General features: G+C 61.6%; 1 protein-coding gene across 1 annotated transcript; it reads left to right on the plus strand.

The window, feature by feature from the left end:
* The first annotated feature begins 642 nt into the window (after positions 1 to 642).
* On the plus strand, positions 643 to 27895 carry LOC141977393 (cell adhesion molecule CEACAM1-like). The gene is made up of 9 exons (XM_074938858.1): positions 643 to 787; positions 1646 to 2011; positions 20021 to 20296; positions 20456 to 20710; positions 22813 to 23088; positions 25369 to 25489; positions 26559 to 26608; positions 27451 to 27482; positions 27716 to 27895. The coding sequence occupies exons 1-9, from the start codon at positions 718 to 720 to the stop codon at positions 27833 to 27835; spliced, it is 1566 nt and encodes a 521-aa protein (XP_074794959.1). The 5' UTR covers positions 643 to 717; the 3' UTR covers positions 27836 to 27895.

Here is a 27895-nt window from a genome sequence, read left to right on the forward strand (position 1 = left end):
CAGTGATCCATCCCCTGTCGCCCATTCATCGGTGGACCTGTCCTCCATGAATTTATCCAGTTCTTTTTTAAACCCTGTTATGGTTTTGGCCTTCACAACATCCTCTGGCAGGGAGTTCCACAGGTTGACTGTGCGTTGTGTGAAAAAATACTTTACTTTTGTTTGTTTTAAACCTGCTGCCTGTTAATTTCAGTTGGTGGCCCTAGTCCGTGTGTTGTGACAAGGAGTAAATACCACGTCCTTATCTACTCTCTCCACACCAGTCATGATTGTATGTGTCCACCCTTAGTCGTCTCTTTTCCAAGCTGAAAAGGCCCACTCTTATTCATCTCTCCTCACCTGGCAGCCCTTCCATCCCCCTCATCATTTTTGTTGCCCTTTTCTGAACCTTTTCCAATTCCAGTGTCTCTTTTTTGCGATGGGGCGACCGGATCTGCACAGCTCCCAGCTGCCCCTGCCCTAGAGCGGGACCCACAGGTGCAGGGACACAAACAGCTGGGCAGGTGGGAGGGGCTGGCTCGGAGTTAGCCCTGCCCCCAGAGAGGGGGAGGAGGGCGGGGACCGGAGGTGTCTCGTCCCCACCCCCCTCGCCAGAGTCTCAGGGAGCCCCGGCAGCTGGCACAGCTGCTCCAGAGAACCCAGGCGTCCGGCGGGGCACCCACCCTCGGCTCTCTCCAAGGCCACGGCAGGCAGCGATCCCCGGAGCGGAGAAGGGCCATGGGGCGTCTGTCCGGGAGCTGGGACCCCCCCGCATGGGGCGGCCCCTGGAAAGGGCTGCTGCTGGCAGGTGAGAGCAGGGCATGGGGGGCGGGCTTGGCAGCTTTGGGGCAGAGGGTGGGGGTCACCCCTTCGGGGGTGTTAGTCCCAGGACGGGGTCCCCTGTGGCCCCCCAGGGAGCCTACCCCCCCCCCCGTCTGCCTAACAGCTGGTGTTTGAATTGTTCTTTGGTGTCTGGTCGGATCCCGGCCTCAGGGACACCAATCACCCGACTGTAATCTGCCTGCCCATCCCCACACACCTACCTATCCCCACCCCACCCCTCTCTCTGTCTGTCTCCCCGGGCCCAGCCCCCAGGGGTGTAAGTGGGGGGATATTGTGTCCCATGGAGCAGCTCCGATTTGCACCCTCCGGGCTCTGGGCGTTTTCTCACCAGATTTCCCTGCCCGTAGCTGCGTCCCAGGGGGCTCCCCCCCCAGCTCATCCCCCCTCTTTCCTGTCCTAGTGGGATGGGGGCGCCAGCCCTCCCCCACTTGCCCCGCGCTCTAACCCCACCCTGACCTGGGGGTGTCAGAGCCGGGGGGGGTCACATGTTTGACTCTCTCAGCGGCTTTGGGGATACCCCCCATCTCCATGGAGCCGTCGGCAGCTCCTGCCCCCCCCCGCCCGATCCGCACCCCGCCCTCTGCTCTGCGACTGGGGAGCGACGGCTGGAGCCCGGGGCGGTTCCCCCGGCCGGGGGTGGGTCTGGAGGCCGGGCAGGGACCGGCCCAGGGTCTGCCCCGTGCCCCGCGCTGTCTGGCCGGGTGTAGCCGGGCGGCTGGTCCCCCCTGGGCGGGCGCTCGCTGCTTGTGTCCCCCCCAGACCCCGACTGACCCCCCGCGCCCCGGCCCCTCGCTGCCCAGCTGAGCCTCTCCTTCCCCCGCAGCCTCCGTCCTGGGCTCCTGCCTCCAGCCGGCGCCGGCCCAGACCCCGGGGACCATCGTCCTCACCCCGCCGAGCCCCGCGGTGGGAGGGGGCGTCAGCCTGGCCCCCCAGAATCCGCCACAGGACTTCGTGGTCTGCAGCTGGTTCCGATCAGACAACACTGATGAAAACAGCCGGATCCTCACCTACTTCCCAGGACCACCCCCCGGCCAGAACAACGGCCCGGCCCACACGGGGCGGGAGACAGCGGGGCCGGGCTGCGCCCTGCACATCGCGGGGTTAAGGCTCAGCGACACCGGGAACTACACGGTGCTGATTCAAAGCTCGAATAGCACTCGCCTCGCCACGGTGCATCTGCCCGTCTCCGGTAAGTGCCACCCCCGGGCCCTGCCCCTTCCCCATCCCCGCCCCAGCGATGGGCTCTGGGCCTCTCCCCCGGGGATGAGCCTGGCTGGGTCATGGGGGGAACTCGCCCCCCAAACACAGACACCGTGGGGTAGCCTGGGACTCCCTGCCCCCTGCTTCTCCTGGCAGATGGTGCCCCCCAGAAATGTGGGGCTCTGGGTCCGCCCCATCCTGGCTCTCCCTGACGTGCCAGCAGTGTGGGATTGAGCCTCACTGGGCATAGGGGGATCCCTGGGCTTCCCAGCACCCCCCAGAACCCGCTGTTCCCACCGATGCCCGTTCAGGGTCCGGGGTGAAATGGATTTGCTGGGTCCCAGCTCGGTTCCTGGCCCCTGAGTGGGATCCAGCCCCTCACTGGCAGCAGTGGCAAAGGGGCCAAGGGCTGGGCCAGAGACGCTGAGATCCCCTGGGGTTTGGGGCACACTCTGGTGAGGGGGGCTATGAGTGTTGTGGGGGGAGCTCTCCCTCATGCCACCTGCATCGGCCCTGCTCTGGGCACGGAGGAGTCAAGCTCCGGGGCCGCAGTTCCCCCCAGGGTCTCTGGTGCCCCCAGCCCGTCCTGGTGTCTGCAGCGTCCCCCTGCCTGTCCCAGCCTCTCCAGCTCCCCCTGGTGTCCCTGGCACCCCCCACCCCCATCCTGGTATCCCAGTGCCCTCCCACCCCACTGCCTCCTGCCCACCACAGCCTCTCCGGGCCCGCCTAGTGTCTCCCCCCATCCCGGCATCTCTGCCTTGCCAGCCTGAGTGAGCATTAACCTGCCGGGGGAGAAGCGTCTCCATGGCAGAGCCGGGTCGTGCTGCCCCGGGGAGCTGGCACTGACGGCTCTGCCCGGGGGAGGACGGGCTGCAGGCGGGGGCGTGGGGGTGGGGAGGGGGACAGGCTGCACCATCACAAGTCCCTGTTCATGGCGCTCTGGGACGTGGCCCCTGGCGCTGGGCGGCGGGAAACGGCTGGCCCTGGGGGGCAGTGGAGGGGGGGTGGTTTCAGGGCATGGGGTCAGGGTCCGTGCTGGGTGTGAGGAGCTGGTGTCCCGTGCTGGGGGGGAGTCCGGGTTGGGGAAGGGGGTCTGTGCTGGGGGTTCGGAGGCACATCTGTGCCAGGGAGTGCCAGGGTCCCTCTCCCTGTGTGTGATCAGTGCTGGTGTGACACCCGCTCTTGAGCACTGGGGTATTTGGGGAGGGGCAGATTCACCCCTTCTCCCTCTGGCTCCATGGGGAGCTGGGGCTCTCTGGGACGCTCCCCCAGCCCCATCCGTGTGTCCTCACCTGGGGCCAGGATCGGGGCACCAGGGCTCGAGATTAAGGTTCTGTATTTGGCCTGTGGTTCCCGCCCCAGACTCTGGGCCCCCCACACACCCTGCCTCCCCAGGTGTCTATGGGCTGCCGTTCCCTCTGGGGCAGTTCTCTCTAGCACACCCTGCCCCCCTACCACCAGAGTCCATCTTGCAGTGTGATCAGTGCAAAGATCTTCGCACACCCTAGTGCAAACCCCGCCCCCTGGCTCGCACCGTGTGATTCTCAGTCTCAGTTCCCCTCCCTCTTTGGGGGGAGGAGTACGCTCACAGGACCTGATCCTGGTCCCACTTGCCCCAGTCCAGCGCTGCTGCCCAGTCCCAGTGGGAGTGCGGGTGGGATCGGGAGATTGACGGGGGCTGTGGGACAAGGATCTGGGGGTGCAGGAGCCCATGCCCCCCCTCCGTGCCGCCATAGAGGCAGTGCCCATCACTGTTTGGAAGCCAGGAGCTGTCGTCACCTTGTGCCTCAGTTTTCAGGGGCGCGTGGGGCCACGATAACTGGGGGCAGAGGGAGCCCTGCGGCTGTGGATGATGGGGGACCCCTGGGAGCTCTGGGGGGTGACTGCCAGGTCTCCCCATCCCTGGTTAATCACCATGGGGCCCGTTCCCAGCAGCTGCTTGCCCAGGGAAGTAGCCGCAGAAAGAAGTTGTGTCTCTGTGCAGCCGGCCCATCTGCTTTCAGAGGGGGGCAGGGGAGGCAGGCTCTTGCGTGTCCCTGTGAGGATCCTGAGATGGTGCGAGGGCGGCTGGACTCCTCGTGCCAGGTGCTGGAGGGGAGAGAGCGCTGCCCCCCCATAGCCCTCTGTCCTGTCCACCCCTTCTGCTGGCTCTGCCCCAGGTGGGGTGCGCAGCCCCTGCCCGGTGGAGTTCGCTGACACCGTAGCTCTCGTCTGCGTGACCTCCCCTTGCACCGGCACCAGGCTGGCTGAGGGCCAGGCAGCCCCCTGGTTGGGCGAGTGCCTGGCGCTGATCCCAGACAGCCGCACCCTCACCCTGGCCAGCGTCACCTGCAGTCACGCCAGGGCCTGGTTGTGCGAAGCCTCCATCCGGGTCAGCACCAGCGACCTCACCTCCATCGACTCGCTCTGAGAGTATCCCCAGCTGCGCCTCAGCCTCCCCGCTCCCCCTGCTCTGTCGGGCCCCTCACCGGGGCATCTGGGCTCCGGGCTCCAGCCTCCTCTGGCCTGGTCTGCTTTCTCCTGGGTAACCCTGGAGATCTCTCTGCGCCGCTTCCCTGGGAGGGAACCTTCCTGCTGTGTGTGCCCATCGACTGCCCCCTGGGCCTGCTGCCCCGTGGGACTCAGCAAAGAACCTGGAGTTTCATCTTTCTGTGGTTGTGGGAGCCCGGACTCCTGGGTTCGATTCCCAGCTCTGCCGCTGACTCCCTGGGTGCCCTTGGGCCAGTCCCTGCCGCTCTCCAGCCCTCGGTTCCCAGCTGTAACGTGGAGAGTGATTCTGCCTTTGGCCGCTTAGACTGGGAGCCCTTCAGGGCAGGGGCCGTCTCACTCTGTCTGTGCAGCGCCTGGCGCGACAGGGCCCTGATCTGGGTCGGGGTCTGTGCAGCACCCAGCCAGAAGGAGCCCTGGTCTGGGTTGAGGTCTGGGCGGCGCCCAGTGCGAGGGGCTCTGGTCTGGGTTGGGGTCTGGGTAGTGCCCGGTGCGACCCGGGCCCCTGGTCTCAGCTGGGGTCTGAGCAGCGCCCAGAACAATCGTCCACTGTGTGTTACCATAATCCTGGTAACAGATCAACCTGCTAAAACACAATGGACCAAATCCATCCCTGGTGTAGGGCAGCTCTGCCCCAGGGCAGTTCTCCAGCACAGGCCACACAGCCCTGCCAGCCCCCAGAGCCCCCCAGCCCGACCCCTTGCCCCGTAGCACAGAAGCCCTGCAGCACGGCCGGGGCTGGGAAGCTGCAAACCCCTCTTTTCCTGGGGAGCGTCTGGCCGGATGCAGGGAGGGAGCGTGGGGCCCCCTGATGGGTCGAGTCTGGGGTGCGAACCCTGGGCGGGGTCTGATGGGAAGAGCTGGGAGAGCAGCGGGGGTGGGGGGTCCTTGCCCCACAGCAGAGACGTGCCAGGCAGCTCTGGCTGTTCGCTGCCCTCGGCCTCCCTCCCCCATTCACCTGGCAGGGGTGCTTGGCTGACCGGGGGAAGGGCGGCTGGCGAGGTCACTCTCAGCTGTGTCACCCTGGGGTGGGGGGCGGCTGGGTCCTTGGTGCCTGGCTGGACCCACCCTGGGTCCTTGGTGCCTGGCTAGACCCACCCTGGGTCCCAGAGTGAGATACTCTATGGGGGGTATGGCACTGCGGCCCCACAGAGTCTCGAAGCCGCCCCAGTCTTTCTCCTCCATGTGCCCTGGGCCCCCACCCTGGTCACCAGGGAGCTGGAGCCCCTCCCTCTGTGAGCCCGGGTCCCGCCTCCCCCCAAGTCGGGGTCTGGCAGGTTATAGGATAAGCAGGCGGGGGCGGTTAATGGGTAACTTGCTGGGGGAAGCAGGAGCTCAGAGCAGAGAATCCCGGCACCCGGCACTGAAGCCGGGTGGATCTGTTGTCATGGGCAGAGCGGCAGGGCAGTGGGTGGCCGATAACCACCCAGAACAGGTCCTGCCGCGTCCTTTGTGCCCCGTGTGCCTGTCACCCCTGAACCCGTCTGCTAATCCCCCTCCCTTTGTGCGCCTTGTCAGTAACCTTCGGCCAGCGCCAGCTGATTCGGTGACAGGAACGGGAAGGCGCCACCCTCAGAGTCGCTGTAAACGGTTGATAATTAACAGACTTGGTGCGTTTGAGGCCAGCGGGGGCCATTGGACCAACTAGTCCGGCTTCCTGCCTAGCGCAGGCCAGAGAATCCCCTGCTATTGCAGTATGGAGCCTAGTCACTTGTGCTCGAGGAACAGGCCCCAGCCTGGATCCGAGACGGGGGATCCACCTCTCACGGAGTCCCCGGGCGATGCTCTGGAACTGCTCCCTATGAAGCCAGTCAGGACTCTGGGGAAGTCTCCTTTCTGTGAGCAGACTGTCTGCAGGACACACAGCTCACACAGCTTCCACCTTCCTGGGTCTGACCTCGGAGCATTTAGCATCCTCTGCCCCTCCGTGCGCTTCCCACAGCGAGTCCGCCCAGGCGGGGTCCTGGGGCAGCCAAAGGGTCCTGCCCCCCAACTCCACAGTCAGATGTGACTCTCAGCCAGCCGGGGAAACAGAGGTTTCTTAGATGACAGGAACATGGTCTAAAACAGAGCTTGTAGGTGCAGAGAACGGGACCCCTCAGCTGGGACCATTTTGGGGGGCAGTGAGCCAGACAACACGTCTGCCCTTCACTCCACTCCCCAGCAGCCCCAAACTGAAACTCCCTCCAGCCCCTCCTCCTCTGGGCTTTATCCCTTTCCCGGGCCAGGAGGGCACCTGATTCCTTTGTTCTCCAACCTTTTAGCTCTCACCTTGCAGGGGGGAAGGGCCCGGGCCATTAGTTGCCAGGAAAAAGGGTGTCGGCCATTCTCTGTGCCAGACCCCTGCACACACCTACCCTCTAGGGCTCTGCAATGATCATACACCCTTATTCCACCACCTAGATACTTAAGAACTGCTTCGGGGAAACTGAGTCACCCCCACACTCTTCAGAGGAAACATTATGAACAGTCCCAATTCGTCACATCTCTCCCCCCTTCGAGATCGAACTGAGCGGGGTCACTTTAGCTGGTGACCTGGGGAAGTTCGAAGCCACCAATGTTCCCATGGATGCCCCAGCATCTCTCCCGTTCCTTGGTGGGAGTTACACCAGGCCCTTCCAGTTTCACGCCCTCCCTTAGGTCGGGGGTGGTCGATAGCACTCGCAGGCCGCATGTGGGAAGGTTTATGCGGCCTGTGCTCTTTGGCCACCCCATAACCCCCGGAGGTCACACTGGGATCGGGTCTTCTCCCAGCACTCCAGTCTGGAGGCCTGCAATTCGGGCTCTCTTGGTTAAGAGCCCCCCTCTTGACCTGGGCCACATACTGTTCACTTACAGAACTAGCATGGAGACAGTCCTTTCTCAACAACCTTGTCTCCCCAACAAGCTGGCCAAACACAGCCACTTGGTTAGAGGACTGTTTAACTTTCTTAACAGCTTTCACTCCACCTGAGACCTTCTCAAAGCTATCCACACTGGATCCTTCAACAGGAAAGGCAGTGGCTTCATTCACAACAGAAAATTTCTGGCTGTTAGGAACAGAGACTTTCTTGCTTAAATCACTTTCACACCCTTCAGTGGCAGTAAACTGCTTGCAAAGACTCCATGAGGATTCCTTTCCCGAGGGCTTTTCTATGCAACAATTCACCCCTCACAGAAATTCTGCTCTTACCCTCTTTACCTAGGGCTTGCTCTAGAGGAACACTTTCCTGAGCAACAACAGACCCTTTCTGGGTCTCCCTTACATCCAGAATCACCTCTGGCCCATCAGGCGGATTCCCACACAATCCCCTTTCAGGCAAACTTACGGACTTCCTAGATAACAGGTCAGAAGCATTCTCCTTCCCTTTGCCACACACTAGCAACAGGCAAAATACAAGCACCAGAATTGTCTGGTCTCTGGGATTTTACATAGGCACTGACTGGATGCGACCTAGTTACAGGGCCATTCTCCCGAGCAGACATAAACTTAGGACCCTTCCCTTCCTGGGCTTTAGCTGAATCCAGAACCAGCTCTGAGACAACTGCACGACCCTCAACCATCACAGGCTGAAAGGCCCCTTCTGTCTGCTCCACAGACAAAGAAGAGCCGGACACACTTTCTCCTTTCCCAGACACACAGCTTGGGATCTCTTTCCCCTGGTCCCAGCACGCAAGGCTGGTCACAGACAACTGCTTGGAGATCAGGGTAGCTCCCTCCATAGGCAAGTCAATACCCCTGACAGACACAGGCACGTTTCCTTCCCTGTCACACTTCTCCACCCAGCTAACAGGTAAGGTCCAGGGACACTCATCTGCCACTCTCCTCGCCTTCCCACCCTGCTGACTAGACACAGCCATCAGCTCACAAGGCTGCCTAGGCTCATCCAGACTCTCCTTACCAAGCACCTTGCCACTCCCAACAGATCCCCTGCCCTGCCTGTGTCTCCCCCCCTCAGCTGGGGTCTCAGCTCCCACTGTGCTCAGCGCTGCCCTTGCTGTCCCAGTGGGGGCAGGCAGCGAGCTCGCTGCTTTCCTCACTGCATCAGAGCCAGTGTGAGCCCCCTCTCCGGTGTGCAAGGGGGCAGGGAGCATCTCTCTGTCCCACCCAGCCCCAGGGGGCTGGTTACGGGCAGGCAGGTAGCCTGAGTCTAGCTGCTCCTCCCTGCTGCCAGCCCGGTCATCTGCATTTTCACTGACCATTTCCCTCTCCACCGATTGGTTCCCTGGATTCAAATTCAAACCCTTGGCCTTACAGGAGCAGGGCCTGGATCCTGTCCCAAAGAGACAGTCACCCCACAACAGGGTCTCGCAGCTGGTATCCTGGAGGACCCCAACGGCCAGCCAGTCCGACCCCTCCTGGGTCTGCACAGGGATCTGGGCCATACGCAGGGTGAGGGGCTTCGTCCCTGGGACCCTCACCCAGCTCACACAGCCCTTCAGCATCTGAGGCTGCACCACCCGGGGCCTGACAACAGTTCTCTCTGTCCCAGGATCTCGCCACCCCAGGAATGTCTCCCCATTGACCATCACTTTCCGCTCCCACTGGGGGTCCGAGGGGCCTGACCCCAGGAAACTCCACACAGACATATAGGTTGGGGTCAGGAGTGGGAGCCTGTCCACCTCCCCACCCATCGGGCTGACGGAGTCTACGGCCTTGGGACCCAGCAAGGGAGCTGGACACCGGGGCTTTTCCGCAGGGTCCCCCTGGTTCAAATCGCCAGCCTGCTCAAAGGCAGTGAGGTGGGCATCCACATCCCCCCCCTTAACCAGGGGCAGCAATTTAGTCTCGAGGTTCCCTGCGGAGCTGGCCCCCCGGGGTCTATCCCCACTCACCCCTGGGGGGTCCCCTAGGCCTCTCCGCTCCCCCACCGCCAGTTCATGCTGCTGCTGCTTCTGCAGCTCTTTCTCGGGCTCTCGCTGTCTCTCACAGTCCTCTTGCTCTCCCGGACTCAGCTCCAATCCCATCCATCTCCCATCCCCGGATGGGGAACCTGATCGTGAAGACCCTCGTCTGGTCGGGGACTGGAGTCTTGGGGATGCCTGGCTACCACCCCAGCTGCTCGTGGACCCTGCTATAGCCCCATTTGGGGTCAGGAATCTGTTCCTTAGAGCGGTCATCCTCCTCCAGCTGCACGATGAACTGTGCTTTGGTGAACTTTCCAATGCTCAACCCTCTCTTTCTGCACAGGGTTACAATGTCCTTCTTAAGGAGACGGTGACAGGCCGTCACTCCGCTCTTCCCAAGTTGTTGTGGACTCACAGGCCTGTGTGCTCTCAGCTCCCCACGGTTTCCAGGGAGAACCCCTAGTGTGCCAGCCCTTCTCCAGGTCACCACCTCTTTGCCAAGGTCGAGCGGCAGACTCCTCCGCCCTTGGGACTGCTCACTGCAGTCCCCAGGGGGACCCCATTACTGCACAGTCCTTCTCGCTGGTCACACACTCCCAGGGGTTAACCGCCCCCCGAAACCGCTCCTCTCTGAGCCTTCAGCATGCCTGATCCTCGTCAATCCCCCTTCGTTTTACTGCTCCCCCGTCACTTACTGCAGGAAGTGCCATCCATGGGGTGCAGTACATCCCACCGCTGCCACCAGTTCTCACGGAGTCCCCGGGCGATACTCTGGAACTGCTCCCTACGAAGCCAGTCAGGACTCTGCGGAAGTCTCCTTTCTGTGAGCAGACTGTCTGCAGGACACACAGCTCACACAGCTTCCACCTTCCTGGGTCTGACCTCGGAGCATTTAGCATCCTCTCTGCCCCTCCGTGCGCTTCTCACAGCGAGTCCGCCCAGGCGGGGTCCTGGGGAAGCCAAAAGGTCCTGCCCCCCAACTCCGCAGTCAGACGTGACTCTCAGCCAACCAGTAAAACAGAAGGTTTATTAGACGACAGGAACATGGTCTAACACAGAGCTTGTAGGTGCAGAGAACGGGACCCCTCAGCTGGGACCATTTTGGGGGGCAGTGAGCCAGACAACACGTCTGCCCTTCACTCCACTCCCCAGCAGCCCCAAACTGAAACTCCTTCCAACCCCTCCTCCTCTGGGCTTTATCCATTTCCCAGGCCAGGAGGTCACCTGATTCCTTTGTTCTCCAACCCTTTAGCTCTCACCTTGCATGGGGGAAGGGCCCAGGCCATTAGTTGCCAGGAAAAAGGGTGTCGGCCATTCTCTGTGCCAGACCTCTGCACACACCTACCCTCTAGGGCTCTGCAATGATCATACACCCTTATCCCACCACCTAGATACTTAAGAACTGCTTCGGGGAAACTGAGTCACCCCCACACTCTTCAGAGGAAACATTAAGAACAGTCCCAATTCGTCACACCACCCTGCCCTCGGGCGTTCGCCCAGCGGCTGGTCACCCTGGCTGGTACAAATCTGGGCCTTTGTCTAACTGGGACGTGTCTGCCTTGAACTTCCAGCCGTTCCTTCTCGCTCGGCCTTGCTCTGCTCCCAGGCCTGGTGTTATCTCCCCACGGAGGGGCTGACGCGCTGTTATCAGACAGACACACACAGAGCTCCGAGAAGCTCAACACATCGAGCTCTGCCAGTCGCTCGCTCCAAGGCATTTCCGCCCGCTCTGAATCGCTTCTGTGGCTCTTCTCTGCCCCTGATTTAGTGACCAGGGGATCAGTCGTCACAGAGTCCAGCAGCTCAGCAGGGGGCTTATAACCACCCGTATCAGCCTCTGGAGACGCTTCAGACCATCCCTCACCCGGGCCTGACAGTTACTTGAGCCAGCTCAGGGATCAGCCCCGAGTTAGCCGTCGATCGAGGGATCTTCCCATAAAGCAGGAGCGGGGGTTTCGCCCTCCAATCTGTTTCCCACTGTGTTCCTTCAGGAGGCCGGGTCCCTGGGCCCCGGGGCAGCCCTGGGCATTGGCGCCAGCTCTGGGTATCTGGTGCTGGGGCTCTCCCTGCCCTGTGGAGGTGCGCGACCGTCCTGTGTTTGCTCCATTCGGGCCTGACCCCCGTGATCAGCCCCCATCAGCAGCTCTACGCTGCGGGCTCTAATCTGAGCCTGCCCTGGGTCGCGGACACTAACCTGGCCGTGGGGGGCGCGTGGTGTCACGGTGGGATGCAGACCCAGGAAGAGGGGCCGCTGTCCGAGTCCCTGATCCTCAGTCTCTCTGTGAACCACTCGGGCACAGAAACCCCAGAGCCGACAGCGTCCTCACACCCCACTACGACAGCGCCGACCTGGAGATCGCGGGGCTGGGTGAGCAGCCGGGCACCGCGCCCCACGCCTGCCTCTGTCTTGGGCACGTGGGGTGCTGGGGGCTCTGTCAGCCCGGCCAGCCGGCGCTCAGCTGCCCCGGGTCTGTCCTGTCTCCAGCCCGCTCCCTGTCTGCGTGGGACGTCCCCTGTCACTCCCTGCACCGACCCCATGGGTCAGCATCGTCCCCGCGCGCTGGGATCTCCCTGTCTCTGCAGCCAGGGCTCTGGGGCTGGCCTGGATCCACCCCTCAGGCTCTGTTCTCTGGGGGACGCTCCCGCCTGTCTCCAGTCTGGATCCAACGGTGCCCTGTCACCATGCGCCAGCCCTGCTGTCCATGCTGCCCTTTCAGCAGCTGGGCCCGGGGCTCCAGTCTGAGATTCGTTCCCGCGTCGCTGGCCCCGTCTCTCTTGACGCGGGATCCGAAGCCGGACTGTTGCCCGTTGATGAATGACCCCGTCGCTCTGCACTGCAGAGCCTGCGCCTTGCCCCCAACACCCCGTCTGCCATCAGCCGGGTCGGTGCGGCTCTGTCCTGCCCCCTCGCCACCCTCGGGGCCGTCCTCTCCCTCACTCACTGCGCCGATATCGCCCATCCGCGCAGGGGGTGCCAGCTCTCTTGGGCTCTCCCCAGTGCCTGCTCTTCCCTCCTGGCCAGGCCTGGTTTAACCCCCGAGCGTCTGTGCTTCGCCAGAGCTGCATCAGCCGTCAGCCGGTCACTCGTTCCACCGGCCGCTCCCATCAGCGCCTCGTGTGCCCGCTCTCGCCGGCTCTGCACCCAGCGCCGGCTCTCTCGGTGCCTGGTCAGTTTCCGTTTCACCCCCGTGGGGTCTCTTCTCCGTGGGCTGTTCCCAGGTGTCCGGAATCTGGATCGTCCATCGCTCCGGATTCCATTCCTCGGCGCAGCCCGCACTGCCGTCTCTGCCTGTCTGTGCCCAGCGCCTGGTCGCTTGTGACCCGTCCTGCCTCCCCTCGGCTCCCTGTCTTTGCCCTGCGCGGGAATCGGACGTGAGCCTGGTGCACGTCTCTCACCCACCCTCTGCCCTCAGCGCAGCCCGTGCTCCCTGCTCTGTCTCCGTCTCTGCCCCACGTCCTGTCCGTTGGGCTCCGGGTCCATCCCAGTTTCACCCCACAGCCCCTGTGACCATGGGACGCTCCCTCCCACCCCAGCAGGATTGGGGTCAGCTGGTGTTTACTCCCCAGTGTGGGGCCAGGCTGGATCTCAGCGGGGCAGGAGCATGTTACCCCATCCCAGGACATGCGCCCCCCCTTGGCTGCTCCCCTGTGCCTCGGGTAACTGTTGGATCTAGTTCCCTTGGGCAGCGAGTTCTCTGCAGCCGGAGCAGCCTGCCCTCCCCCGAGCCCCCCCCAACACGCGGCTCTCCTGTGTTCGCTCCAGGTGGGCCCACGATCACCCCCAGCCAGAAGGTTTATGCTGAGGGCTCCGCCCTCAATTTGCTCTGCCGAGACCACCCCAGCCCGGCTCTAGTGTACATCTGGCTTTTCAATGAGCTCCAGGTGAGCGGCTCCGGCTCCGGCTCCGGCTCCGAGCTCCAGGTCACCAATCTCTCCGTCAGCCACCCTGGGAATTACACTTGTGTGGCCATCACTGTCTTCCCCCTCAGCTCAAGGAAGGACACCCTGGAGCTCCAAGTACAGGGTGAGCAGCTGGGCACCGTGCCCCCACGATGGCCTCAGTCTACTGGCAAACTGAGCCCTGGGAGCTGCATCACTGTCTGTCCAGCCGGTGCCCCAGTAACACCAGGTCTGTCCTGTCTCCAGCCGGGCTCCCTGTCTGCATGGGACGTCCCCTGTCGCCTGCCACTCTGTGCACCAGCCCCGCGGGTCAGCACCGTTCCTGCACCCTGGGCCCTCCCTGTCTCTGAAGCCGGGTCTGGGGACTTCAGCTCAGTTCTGGATTCACCCTTCGGGCCCTGTTCTCCAGGGGACGCTCCCGTCTGTCTCCAGTCTGGATCAGACACTCCCTGTCGCCTGTCACTGCCTGCACCGATCCCACTCCCCGCACTGGGTGCTCTCGGCTATTTTACTGTCTGTCCAGTCACATCCCCCTGCACTCTGGTCCTGTCCAGCTTCCTGCCTGTCTCCTGTCACTCACTGGACCAACCTGATGGCCAGTGCAGCTCACAGCCCTCGGAGCCGGACCTGGACGTTCATGAGATCGGGATATAAATCAGGCTTTAAATCCAGATCCTGGTCAGAGCCGTGTCTTCGCTGTCGGGACCCAGGGTCTCTTCGGATTGCGGTTTCCACATTTTCACCCCAGTCAAAAGGACCACAAACTTGCTCTTTGTTAAATGAAAGTGAAGATTCTCCTGAAAATCACAGGACTCCAGGAGCTGAGGATTTAAAAGGGGGGCACCCAACATGGCAGGAATTGGCCGACGCCTCCATCTGAGACCCCATCGTTCCTTGTCTGAGACGGTCTGTGGTGGAAATGGTCAAAGGCCCCTTCTCACAATCCCATGGGATGGCGGCCCTGGTCCCAGGTGACTGGAGGGCCAGGACACACACTGATGCTCTCTCTGTTCCCTGCACAGAAATGCTGCCAAGGCCCCCGGTGATGCCAAACCGAACCCTGGTGCCTGAGAACAGGACCTTCACCCTGCCGTGTAACAGCTCCCCCCGCACCGACACCGTGCTCTGCCTCCGGGACGGGTCTTACCTTGTACCCAGTGAGGGGCTGGGGCTGTCCTCGGAGAGCCGGACCCTCACGGTGCCAAATGCTCCCCGGGCCGACACCGGCACCTACTGGTGCGAGGTCGGGAATCTCGTCAGTACCAACCTCAGCGAGCCCAGCAACGTCACCGTGCCCTGTGAGTAGCTGCAGCCCCGTCCCCCGGCCACGCTGCCCTTGGCCCTGCCGGCATCACCCAGCCACGGAGATGCAGCCACTGTAGGGTGGGACATGACACCTGTTTATACTTTGTCCTACTGGTGCCATCCCTCCCCCTGATCTCCTCCCACTGTGTGCAGATGGGCCAGACTCCGCCAGGATAGACCCTCCAGGACCCATCGGCCTGACCCTCGGGTCCCCTCTATCCCTGACGTGTGTCTCGCCGACTCTGTCCCAGCCCCGAGCTATCGCTGGTTTCTCAACGGCACCGACACGAACGAGACCGAGAGCATCTTGACTGTTAACCCCACAAGCCTGGATCAGCTGGGCAGGTACAAGTGCCAGGCTCACAACTCCGTCACCGGCCTCACGGCTAGGATGGAGATCGAGGTGGAGGGTGAGTAGCCGGGCACCGTGCCCCACACTCACTTGTCTGTCCAGCCAGTGCCCCGGCAACTCCGGATCTGTTCTGTCTCCAGCCGGGCTCCCTGTCTGCATGGGACGTCCCCTGTCCCTCTGTGCACCAACCCCGTGGGTCAGCACCGTTCCTGCTCCCTGGGCCCTCCCTGTCTCTGAAGCCGGGTCTGGGGTCTTCAGCTCAGTTCTGGATTCACCCCTCGAGTTCTGTTCCCCAGGGGACGCTCCGGTCTGTCTCCAGTCTGGATCAGACTCCGCTCGGTCGCCTGTCACTGCCTGCACCGATCCCACTCCCCACGCTGGGCGCTCGGCTATTTCACTGTCTGTCCAGCCACATCCCCCTGCGCTCTGGTCCTGTGCAGCTTCCTGCCGGTCTCCTGTCACTCACTGGACCAACCTGGCAGCCGTAGAGCTCATGGACCTTGGCACTGGACCAAAACGATCATGAGATCGGCATGTAAATCACAAGATGTAAATCGAGCTCTTGGTTGGGGCCGTGTCTTCACTGTCTGGATCCGGGGTCTTGACTGGATGCGATTTCCCCCATGCCTGCCATGCCCATGGCTCTGCGTGCCCCCCATCCCCCTTTCACCAGTTTCCCCCCGTGCCCCCCATGCCAGGTGCTCTGTGCCCCCCATCTCCGGGTCCCACACTCGGTTGCTCATGTCAGCGGAGCGCTGGGCGTTTATTGGAAGTGGCTTGTTTCCCCCATGCACTGAGATCCCGGCACCTCTGGCTGTTTGGCAGGGGTGGCTCAGGGATCAGGGCTTAGGGGATTCCCCAGGGGAGAGCTGTATGGGCAGGGGGACCGCTGCAGGATTCGTACGGCTCGGGGAGGCGGGATGCCAGCCACATGGGCGCCTGCTGTGTGCCCAGCCTGGCTTTGCATCCCAGCCAGACGTGCCGTGTCTTTGATGGATGCCAGGGACTTTGTCCCGTGGCTCCACTCCCTGCCTGGGGCAGCCCTGCCGCGGGAGGGGAGCTGCACCTGCCCAGCTGCTTCCTCCTTCGCTCTCTTGTTTGTGCCAACATTTGCCGTTTATTTCCTTGTGCCAGTGTCTCCCTGTCAGCCGCCCCCACCCAGCGCCCCCAGCTCCCAGGCCCCCTGCTGCGCCCCCAGCTCCGGAGCAGCCCCTCGAGGGACCTGCGATGTGCCAGACCCCCAGGGGTCCCCCTTGTCGTGCTGGCTGGAGCCGCTCCCCACTGCGAGTGCCAATCTCCGGGCATAGTGTCAGAAAACAGGGCAGACCCCCCAGCTGGCGGTGTGCTCGGTGATTAGATTTCCCCTACCCAGTAACGAGTGTGCACTCCCGCATCACTGCAGCAGGGTTTCCAAGGAGCCCATCTTCCCACCCCGCAAACTGGGCTGCGTGAGGAGAGGTTATTAAACCCCAGAGCCACCCCCTTGGGTCGCTCCCGACCCCAAAGGCCCATCACTTACCCCGCTCAGTGGATGCTTTTCACCTCACCCCAAAGACAACGCTGCAGCCAGTGTCTCGACTAAACTACCCAAAGATTTCCCAGCTGCGAGAAAGGGACGAGTTGCTGCCAGGCTCACGCAGGGACCGTACATCACAGCGACTCCGGGTTTGTCGGTCCAGTGGCAGCAGGGCTGCGTGCTCTGCTCGTTTTCCGTACATCTCTCCGGGTGGCCCAAAAGGGTCCTGGGGCCTCTGTCCTGTGGCTCCGAATTCCTCAGGCCCGAGACGCAGGATCGTTCCCTTAGCCCCGTGTTTATGGATCTTCTTCCCGGGCGAGCGACAAGCTGCCGGGCCCTTCGCCCACGTGGGCGCGGGTGAGCAGCCCGCGCAGGCAGGCTGGGCATTTCCACTCTCCCTCGACGGCTCCTGCTTTGGAGTTAACAGGAGGCTTCACTGGCAATTCTGAGGCCTCGACCCCGCTTGCTGGGAAAAGCCCTGTAAATGCCATGTGACAGAAACGACCTTCCTTAGGTCTCAGGCACTTTCGCACCCCAGGTGAATTCCCACCTAAACGCCGAGACACCTGTGATGGGGGGCCAGTGACGTGCAGGGTAACGTAAGGCCCACAGAGCACCAGGGGCTCTATCACTGTCTGTCCAGCCGGTGCCCCAGTAACACCAGGTCTGTCCTGTCTCCAGCCGGGCTCCCTGTCTGCATGGGACGTCCCCTGTCGCCTGCCACTCTGTGCACCAGCCCCGCGGGTCAGCACCGTTCCTGTGCCCTGGGCCCTTCCTGTCTCTGAAGCCGGGTCTGGGGTCTTCAGCTCAGTTCTGGATTCACCCTTCGGGCTCTGTTCTCCAGGGGATGCTCCCGTCTGTCTCCAGTCTGGATCAGACACCCGCTGTCGCCTGTCACTGCCTGCACCGATCCCACTCCCCGCACTGGGCGCTCTCGGCTATTTCGCTGTCTCTCCAGCCACATCCCCCTGCGCTCTGGTCCTGTCCAGGGCTCAGCTCCACCCCGTGGGCTCTGTCCTGTGGGGGCTGCTCCCAGCCGTGCTGCAGCTGGGCTGGACGCTACCTGTCGTCTTCCAAGTGATGCCCGACCCGTCCAATCAGTGCATCGAGTGCCCTGCTCTGTGCCCGTCTCTCCTTCCTGGCTCTGCCCTGGCTCTGCCCCCTGCCCCTCCGGGGCATCTGTCCTCTGTGGGACGCCCCACTGCAGCTCAGAGAGCAGATTCCTGCCCACCTGGCGCTTCCAGCTGATTCCCACCAGGGCCAGGCTTTTCCCATGGCTGTGGGGGGATGCAATGTCAGTCCGTACCCATGTAACGATGCTGGCTTTGGTGGGACCCAACTGAGAGGACCAATTCAGGACAAATTGTTTCAAGCAGGGCAGGTACAGCCCAAGGCTGGGGTTTTTCCACCTCTAAGGCAAACCAAACCAGCCAAACAGAGCAGACTTTGGTCTCACTCCACTGGCTAACCACAAGTCACACAAGCAATTCCCTTTGACACTCCACTTTCCCAGTATCATCACCAGTGCTACTCGTTATGGGGACAAATGGTGATGAAAACCAATACCCCAGTAAAAGAAAAAAGGTTCTCTCGATCCCAAAGGACCAAGCCCCAGACCCAGGTCAATATACACATCAGATCTCACCCACAAATCATGCTGTGGCCCATCCTTTAGAATCTAAAATCTAAAGGTTTATTCATAAAAGGTAAAAGATAGAGACGAGAGCTAGAATGGGTCAAATGGAATCAATGACATCCAGTGATGGCCAAGTTCTTGGTTCAGGCTTGTAGCACTGATGGAATAAACGGCAGGTTCAAATCAAGTCTCTAGAGAACATCCACAGCTGGGATGGGTCATCAGTCCTTTGTTTAGAGGTTCCGTTTGTAGCAAAGTCCCTCCAGAGGTAAGAAGCAGGATTGAAGACCAGATGAAGGAGATGCTGCAGCCTTTTATAGTCCTTTTGCCACATGGCTTGTGCTTCCTTTGTTCCAGCCACAAACCACCCATCCCATGGCCTGGAAAAACCTCAGAGTTCTGTCCATAGGCAGGACCCTGCCTGCCTGGCTGAGTCCCCAGGCGTGTCTGCTTTCTCTCAGTGGGTCAGTTGTGTCACTGATGGTCCTTAATGGGCCATCCAGCAGGCTAGGCAGAGCTGACCCCAACTTGTCTGGGGTGTCACCCAGAAGCACTGCGCAAGTTTGAAATACAGACAGTACAGAGCCAATACTTATAACTTTAAATACAAAAATGATACCCACACACAGACAGTATAACCCTAACCAGCCAGCCATAACCTTTCCGCAGACACCTTACACAACAGCCTCTGTACAATATTTGCTGCAAATACATAACAGTGGTTGCAACAATGATCCACACGGTCACAGGTTATGTCAGTAATGTCACAACCCGCTATCAGCCTACAGGCTGGCTCCAGGCCCCCAGCCGCACACCGGGTCTGTGTCCCCACCTGAGATCTGGGCACTGCTGGCCCCGGCACTGTCTCCTGGGGGTGGGTAGTGGATGGCGGGGGCGGGGGGAAGGCACTGTCTCTCTGAGCCACTGTTTCCTCCTTCGCTCTGTTGATTCTCTCCTGGGATTTACCCACTCCTTCCTCTTGCGCCTGCCCCCCCAACCCCTCCGCACCTCTCTGTGCCCCCCAGCAAGGGGTGCTGGAGAGTGAATTAGCCAGCGGGCATGGGAGGGAGCTTGGAGGGAGACGGGGATGGGGGGTGCCCTGGGGGAACAGATGGGAGGGGACTTTCCCAGCCCCCCCAGGGAAGAGGGTACAGACTGGAGGGGTTTCCTTGGCCCTGCCTTTGGAATCTGGATGCCCCCTCCCCACGGACTCTCATGGGATGTGGGGAGACCCCAGGGGGCCTGGAGCCATGAGGTCCCCCTTGTTTTGCTATAGGGCTGGGTGGGAATGAGGGGCAGTGCTAGGCCACCCCCTCACCTCACTGGGTCGTCCCGATCTCCCCGGGGTCAGTGAGAGTGGCTCTGGCTGACTGCCCATGATGCACCAGGGAGGTCATCCCCACCCCTCGGCCTGGGTCTGGGATGGGCAGCTCCGTCCAGGTCAGAGAGGACGGCAAGGACCTGGCACAGGGCTGTGCCCACAGGGCAATGCTGGCAGCACCCGCATGCCTGGGGACCAGCACCAACCACCCTGTGGGGTTGCAGCCCTCAAGTTGGGCAGAAACCATCACAGGATCAGCTTGAAAATCCTGCTGTTACGCCAGAGCCTGGGAGCTGGAGCAGCCACAGGCATGAGTCTGTTGAAAATCACGGGGCTCCGGAAGTCAGAGTCTCAGGGAAGCACCAATAACTGTGAGACACGACACTGGGGAGAGGGACCCTCTGCCGGACCCCAGAAAGCAAATGTGCATCTCCGCAGCTCTGCGGTGCAAAGGACCCTTCCCACAACGCCTCAGAACGGCCATGCCGGGATCCTTCCCACAATGCTGTGGGATGACTATGCTGGGAACCTCCTCACAATCCCATAGGACGGCAGTGCTGGGACCTTTTCCCGGTCCCGCAGGGCGGCGGCCCAGATCCTGGGCGAACAGAGGGCCAGGGACACACGGTAACACTCTCTCTGTTCCCTGCACAGAAAAGCTTTCCAAGCCCACGGTGACGCCCAGCGAAACCCAGGTGCTGGAGAACAGGACCTTCACCCTCACGTGCAACACTTCTGTGAGCGCCGACACCGTGCTCTGGCTCCGGAACGGTGTGTTCCTCGCACCCAGTGACCGGCTGGGGCTGTCCCCTGACAACCGGACCCTCACGGTGCTGAATTTCACCCAAGCCGATGCTGGTGCCTACCAGTGCGAGGTCAGGAACCCCATCAGCACCAACCGCAGCGAGCCCAGCACCGTGACGGTGGCCTGTGAGTAACTACAGCCCCGTCCCCTGGCCGCACTTCCCCCGGCTCTGCTGGCATCATCCAGCCACGGAGATGCAGCCACCTCTGGAGTGGGGCAGGCACCTGTTTATAACTTGTCCTGCTAGTGCCCTCCCTCCCAATGATCCTCTCCTCTGTCTATAGATGGGCCAGAATCCACCAGGATAGACCCTCCAGGACCCATCGGCCTGACCCTTGGATCCTCTCTGACCCTGACGTGTGTCGCTGACTCCGTCCCAACCCCGAGCTATCGCTGGTTTTTCAATGGCACCAAATTACTCCAGACCGGGAGCAGCCTGACCATTAACCTCACGACCTTGGATCAGCTGGGCACGTACAAGTGCCAGGCTGACAACCCTGTCACCGGCCTCACTGATGAAGTGGAGATCAAGGTGCTCGGTGAGTAACCAGGCACCGCACCCCATGCCTGCCTCTGTCTGAGGCCCACAGAGCACCAGGAGCTCCGTCATTGTCTTTCCAGCCTGTGCCCTGGCCACTCCGGATCTGTCCTTTCTCCAGCCAGGCTCCCTGTCTGCATGGGACGTCCCCTGTCACCTGTCACTCTGTGCACCAACCCCACGGGTCAGCACCGTTCCTGCGCCCTGGGCTCTCCCCATCAACGCGGCCGGGTCTGGGGACTTCAGCTCAGTTCTGGATTCACCCTTCAGGCTCTGTTCTCCAAGGGACACTCCCGTCTGTCTCCAGTCTGGATCAGACACCCCCTGTCACCTGGCACGCCATGTACCAAGCCTGCTCCCCGTGCTGGGCGCTCTCGGCTATTTCACTGTCTCTCCAGCTGTCACGGAGTGCCCGGGCGATGCTCTGGAACTGCTCCCCATGAAGCCAGTCAGGACTCTGGGGCAGTCGCCTTCCGGTGAGCAGCCTGTCCGCAGGGCAAACAGCTCACACGGCTTCCACCTTCCTGGGTCTGACCTCGGAGCATTCAACATCCTCTGCCCGTCCGTGTGCTTCCCACAGCGAGACCGCTCAGGCGGGGCTCCTGGGGAAGCCAGAGGGTCCTGCACCCCAACTTCGCAGTCAGATGGGACTCTCAGCCAGCCAGTAAAACAGAGGTTTATTAGACGACAGGAACATGGTCTAAAACAGAGCTTGCAGGTGCAGAGAACAGGACCCCTCAGCTGGGTCCATTTTGGAGGGCAGTGAGCCAGACAACCACGTCTGCACTTCACTCCATGTCCTAGCCAGCCCCAAACTGAAACTCCCTCCAGCCCCTCCTCCTCTGGGCTTTGTTCCTTTCCCAGGCCAGGAGGTCACCTGATTCCTTTGTTCTCCAACCCTTTAGCTCCCACCTTGCAGGGGGGAAGGGCCCAGGCCATCAGTTGCCAGGAAACAGGGTGTCGGCCATTCTCTGTGTCCAGACCCCTGCACACACCTGCCCTCTAGGGCTCTGCAGTGATCATACACCCTTACCCCACCACCTAGATACTTAAGAACTGCATAGGGGAAACTGAGGCACCCCCACAATATTCGGAGGAAACATTAAGAACAGTCCCACTTCGTCACACCAGCCACATCCCCCTGCGCTCTGGTCCTGTCCGGGGCTCAGCTCCACCCCGTGGGCTCTGTCCTGTGGGGGCTGCTCCCAGCCGTGCTGCAGCTGGGCCGGACGCTACCTGTCGTCTTCCAAGCCATGCCCCAGTTCCTGCGATCAGCGTGTTGTGCGCCATGCTCTGTGCCTGTCTCTCCCTCCCAGCGCCGTTCTGTTTCTGCCCCCTGCCCCCCCACCAACGGTCTCTGTCCTCCATGGGATGCCCCATAACGCCCCACTGCAGCTCAGACAGCAACCTCCTGCCCACCTGGCACCTCCGGCTGATTCCCACCTGGGCCGGGCTTGTGGCCATGGCATTGAGTGTGGGGGGATATCAGTCTGTACTTGCTGTCGGCTCCAGGCCCCCACACACACTGGCTCTGTGCCCCAGCGCTGTCTCCTGGGGGTGGGTAGCAGATGGGGCAGATGGTGGGGGGTGCGGGGGAGGCTCCCTCTCTCTGAGCCGGTTTCCTCCTTCGCTCTGTTGATTCTCTCCTGTGACTTACCGGCGCCTTCCTGGTGCGCCTGCCCCCCCTGGCCCCCGCGCTGCTCAGTGCCCCCCAGCAAGGGGTGCTGGAGAGTGAATTAACCAGCAGGCAGGACAGGGAGCTCAGAGGGGGACAAGGGGATTGGGGGTGCCCTGAGGGAACAGATGGGAGGGGACGTTCCTAGCCCCTCGGGGAAGGGGGTACAGACTGGAGGAGTCTCCTTGGCGCTACCCCTGGAGTCCGGACGCCCCCTCCCCATTCAGACTCTCGCCCCTTCCCCCCCCCTCCCGGCCTGGGTCTGGGATGGGCTGCTCCATCCTGGTCAGAGGTGCAAAGGGTGAAGGACCCTTCCCATGATACGGCAGGGCAGGGATAGCAGGACCTTTCCCTTAGGGCGACGGCCCCAACCCCAGGCGAACGGAGGGCCAGGACACACAGTGACGCTCTCTCTGTCCCCTGCACAGAAATGCTGCCCAAGCCCACGGTGACGCCAAACCAAATCCAGGTGCTGGAGAACGGGACCTTCACCCTCACGTGTAACAGCTCCCCCCGCGCCGACACCGTGCTCTGGCTCCGGGACGGGGCGTCCCTCGCGCCCAGTGACCGGCTGGGGCTGTCCCCTGACAACCGGACCCTCACGGTGCTGGGTGTCACCCGGGGCGACGCCGGCGCCTACCAGTGCGAGGTCAGGAACCCCGTCAGCACCGAATGCAGCGAGCCCAGCACCGTGAGGGTGGCCTGTGAGTAACTGCAGCCCCGTCCCCCGGCCGCGCTGCCCCCGGCCCTGCTGGCATCACCATGGAGATGTGATCACTTCTGGGGTGGGGCGCTGGGATTGTTTATACAGGGATCCTTTGCTGGTACCGTCCCTCCGATGATGCTCTAACTCTCTGTGTAGATGGGCTGGACTCTGCCCAGATCGACCCACCAGGAAACCTCACCCTCCCCTGGCGTCCCCTCTGACCCTGACATGCGTCTCTGAGTCTGTCCCGCCCTCGTGCAATGATACCAGCACTAACCACCTGGGCTCAGCAGGGCACGTACGTGTGGCAGGCTCACAACCCCATCACCAGCCGCACGGCCTGGGCATCTGTCGCCGTGTGGTTAAGTGAGTCCCTGGGGGGTGGACCCCAGCGGTGTTTCCCTGTCCAGCACCAGAAAATGCCCTGCTGGGGGCGAGGTGCTGGTGGGGCTGGGACTGGAGCTAGGGCCAGGTTTGGGGTGGGGGGTGGCTGGGCTGTGGGCTGCCAGTGGCACTCAGGGGACCCTTTGGTGTTGGTGCCTCTGTACATGATCTCTCCCGCTCCTGCTCAGCCCTGCTTCTCTCTAGGGCCAGGTGCTGGGGGTCCCGGACTGGGGCTAGGCTCGGGGTCCATCTCCCCCATGGCTGGGGGCGGCTCCATTGTGGTCGGGGGGCAGGGGATCTGTCAATGCATCATCCAGCCCCATGGTCTCCCGAACTTCCCCGACACCAGCCAGTGATAGAGCTGAGACCCCAGCGCTGGGGCGTGGGGGGCACTGGCACCACTGGGGAGCCCCAAACACCCCCTGCTCCCAAGGGGGCTGGGCAGCACGAGGACACCTCCCAGTTCCTGACCTTTGGACCCCCCCTCAGCCCACCACATCCTGGGTCCTGTTTTGGGCCCAAACCCGTCAGGCTCAGGGGACCCCTGGCTGAGCTGTCCCCAATGCCTCGGCGCAGAGGTCAGATGTGGGTTTCAGCCCCCAGGGCCTCATGTTGGGCACCGAGAGGGAAGAGCATTGGGAAGCATGAGGCTGGGGGGGGTCATGGCTGAGCTCCCTGATATACCCACTGTAACAATGCGGCCTCTGGCGGGACACAACTGAGAGTCTCAATTCAGGACAAATTGCTTGGAGAAGGGCAGTTACAGCCCCAGGCTGGGGTTTCTCCACTTCTAAGACAAACCAAACCAGCCAGACAGAGAGGACTTTGGTCTCACCCCACTGGCTAACCACAAGTCACACAAGCAATTCCCTTTGACACTCCAGTTTCCCAGTATCATCACCAGTGCTACTCGTTATGGGGACAAATGGTGATGAAAACCAATACCCCAGTAAAAGAAAATAGGTTCCCTCGATCCCAAAGGACCAAGCCCCAGACGCAGGCCAATATACAAATCAGATCTTACCCACAAATCATGCTGTTGCCAATCTTTTAGAATCTAAAGGTTTATTCATAAAAGGAAAAAGATATAGATGAGAGCTAGAATTGGTTCAATGGAATCAATGACATCCAGTGATGGCAAAGTTCTTGGTTCAGGCTTGTAGCCGTGATGGAATAAACTGCAGGTTCAAATCAAGTCTCTGGAGAACACCCACAGCTGGGATGGGTCATCAGTCCTTTGTCCAGAGCTTCAGTTTGTAGCAAGGTTCCTCCAGAGGTCAGAAGCAGGATTGAAGACAAGATGCAGGGGCTCCCAGGGCCTTTTATATCCTCTGCCCATGGAAGGACGCCCCTTTGTTCTTACTGTGGAAAGTCACAGCAGCAAGATGGAGTTTGGAGTCACATGGGCAAGTCACATCTCCATGCCTGACTCAGTTCTTTACAGGCCAACGCCATTGTTTACATGTTAGTTTGAAGGTTCCCAGGAAAGCTCAGATGTGGATTGGCATCTCCCAAAGTCCATTGTCAGTTAAGTAAAAAGAAAAGGAGTACTTGTGGCACCTTAGAGATAGTTACGTGTTTCTTGACTGGGCACTTACTGAGAATAGTCCTTTCTCAAGAAGCTGAGCAAATGCTTCACTGAGGCTACTTAGAATCAAAGACACTGAGGTACAAGTACGTAGCCAATATTCATAACTTCAACTGCAAAATGATACACATGTACAGACGGCATAATTATAACCGGCAAATCACAACCTTTCCACAGACACCTTACTGGACCTCCTTTGTACAAGATTTCGTGCAACTATTGGACCTTGGTTGCAACAATGATCTATATGGTCCCGTTTATGTCAATAACGTCACACACACCCTCCTCCCTCTTCTTTTCCATTAGCTACAGCTGGCCCCAACTCAGACCTGTCACCTGGAGCCATTGCCGGGATCGTCATCGGGTCGCTAGCCGGGGCGGCGTTGCTCGGGGGCCTACTCTACTTCCTGCTCTGCAAAACTGGAGGGTAACAGCTTGGGGAACCGGGGGTCCCTTGGGCTGGGGGCTGCCCCGAGTGCTGGTGAGGAGAGGGGTTGGGAGCTGCCCCTGGGTGCTGGAGGGGATCACTCTCTCTGCCCCCCAGCCCCAGGTCTCTGCACTTCAGAGTCTCTGCTTGTCACTCGCTCTGTGGGGAAGGGTCCTTCCACCTCTCTGCCCCCCAGGATGGGATCTTGCCCCACACGCTTCTTGGAAACAGTGTCAGGTCTCCTAGGGAACAGTCCCTGCGCAGGCTGGCACCCAGCGCCCTGAGCCACCCCGGAGCTACCCATCCCCACAGGGAGAGCCAGGGGCTGAGTGTGGGGCACATCCCGGAGGGAGAAGCCCGCATTGTGGGGGCCTGGGGAGAAGAGGCAAGAGAAAGAGAGAGGGAGGGAGAGAGGGAGGGATGGGTGGTGGGGTGGGTTTGTGCGGGGGGGTGGGCAGATGGATGGATGTGAATGGGAGTTGATGGATGGATGGCTAGAGGAGTGCGGGGGATGGATGGATGGGGGTGGTTGTAGGGATGGATGGGTGCATGTGGGGATGTGTAGATGTGAATGAGGATGAATGGATGGAGTAGATGTGTGTGGAGATGGATGGATGAATGGCATGTATGGGGGAGGATGGGTGGATGGATAGAGGGGTGAGGGGGATAGATGGATGCATATGGGGTAGGGTAGGTGCTTGTGGGGGTGGATGGATGGATAGAGGGGTGTGGAGTGGGTGGATGGATAGGTAAGTGGGGGTGGATGGATTGGTGGGTGCATGTGGGGTTGGGTGGATGGTTGGATGAATGGAGTGTGTGGGAGAGGATCGGTGGATGGATAGAGAGGTGAGGGGGATGGATGGGCATGGGGTTCGGTAGGTGTGTGTGTGGGTGGGTGGGCCATGGAGAGACGAGAGGAGCGGGGGACAGGTCTGCGGTTTTGGGGAAGCCGGCTGGTTGCTGCCCCCTGTCTCTAGCATGGGGGACGGCCCATCCCCCTGCCCTGCCCTGCCCTGCCCCACCCCACCCTACCCCCCCCGGCGTCATGTGGAATCTGCTGTTTCCCCAGGGGGCCCAAGCAGCGCCCGCCCGTCGGAGGCCAGGCCGCGCCCGCCCACAGTAAGTAGCAGCCCCGCCCCTCGCAGCTGCATGCCACGTGCCGCGTGGGCGGGGCCTGTGAGCTGTGTGGGCGGGGCCTGTGAGCTGTGTGGGCGGGGCCTGCACCGCTGCCAGTGCTGCTGTTGCTCCCCCATGCCACAGTGTGATGGACGGCCAAGCCCAGGGGCATGATGGGAAACTCCCCGGCCAGACAGGAAGTGACATCGCAGCCGCGCTAGCCCCAGTTTCCAAGAACCCGTCTGGGATTCTCTTCCCCCGGGCTGGGTCCCGGGTCCCCCATGGCTGCTCTGGGCTGTGGGTGTCATGGGCTCCGGGTGCCCCCCACCCCCGGTGTTGGGAACTTCGGGAGCAACTGCGGAGATGGGGCAAGGGGGCACTTGGGGCCTGGGGTTCCCTGCTTCTCCGATCCCCCCACCCCCTTCCTGCTCTCAACCCCCCCCCACGCTCCTCTCCCTCCCCAACCCAACCTGCGCGGCTGGTGCTGGGAACCTGGGGCAGGCTCGGGGTCACGTGGCCTGGGGGTTCCCTGCTTATTCCATCCCCACCCCCCCCGCTCTCCTCACACCTGCTCCCCTTTCCTCCCTTCCCACCCCCACCCCCTGCCAGGTTCACCACCCTGGTGCAAAGAGCCCCCCCACCCCAAGGACCCTTGCTGAGCCCTGAGGACCCCACACCGGCTGCAGCCACTAACCCAGCTGGTGCTGGTTTGCCTGCTGGCACTAACTCCGCACGGGACCTGCTGCTCCTGGGGGGTGGGTCACTGCTTGGCTGGGGGGCGGGGGGGCTGCACCCCGGGACTGTCGTGTTTCTAACCCCGTCTGTCTCCTGTCTCTGTCCTTCAGACCAGGGTGTCGGTGACAACAAACCTACCTTGGTAAGGAGCCTTCGTGTCTGGCCGCAGGACTCCTGGGTTCTATCCTGCTGGTGGGAGGGGAGAGGAGTGGGTTAGAGCAGTGTGGGCTGGGAGCCAGGACTCCTGGGTTCTTTCCCGGCTCTGGGAGGGGAGTGGGGTCTGCTGGTTAGAGCACAGAGTGGTGGGGGCTGGGAGCCAGGACTCCTGGGTTCTCTCCCTGGTGCAATCCTTGATCTGGCTTTTCTGTCTTCCAGGGTGATGAGAACATTCAATATTCTACTCTAGCCTTCACCGCAGGAGACCAGAAGCCGCCACCCGGGCCCCAGCCCCGCCCAGAGAGCGGCACCGTCTACTCAGAAATCAGAAAGAAATGACTGTGATTTGCTTGGGACTCTCGGGAATTACTGCACCCACCCCCCACCGCCACCCCCACC

The sequence above is a fragment of the Natator depressus genome, chromosome 24 (genome assembly GCF_965152275.1).
Source record: "Natator depressus isolate rNatDep1 chromosome 24, rNatDep2.hap1, whole genome shotgun sequence".
Lineage (NCBI taxonomy): Eukaryota > Metazoa > Chordata > Testudines > Cheloniidae > Natator > Natator depressus.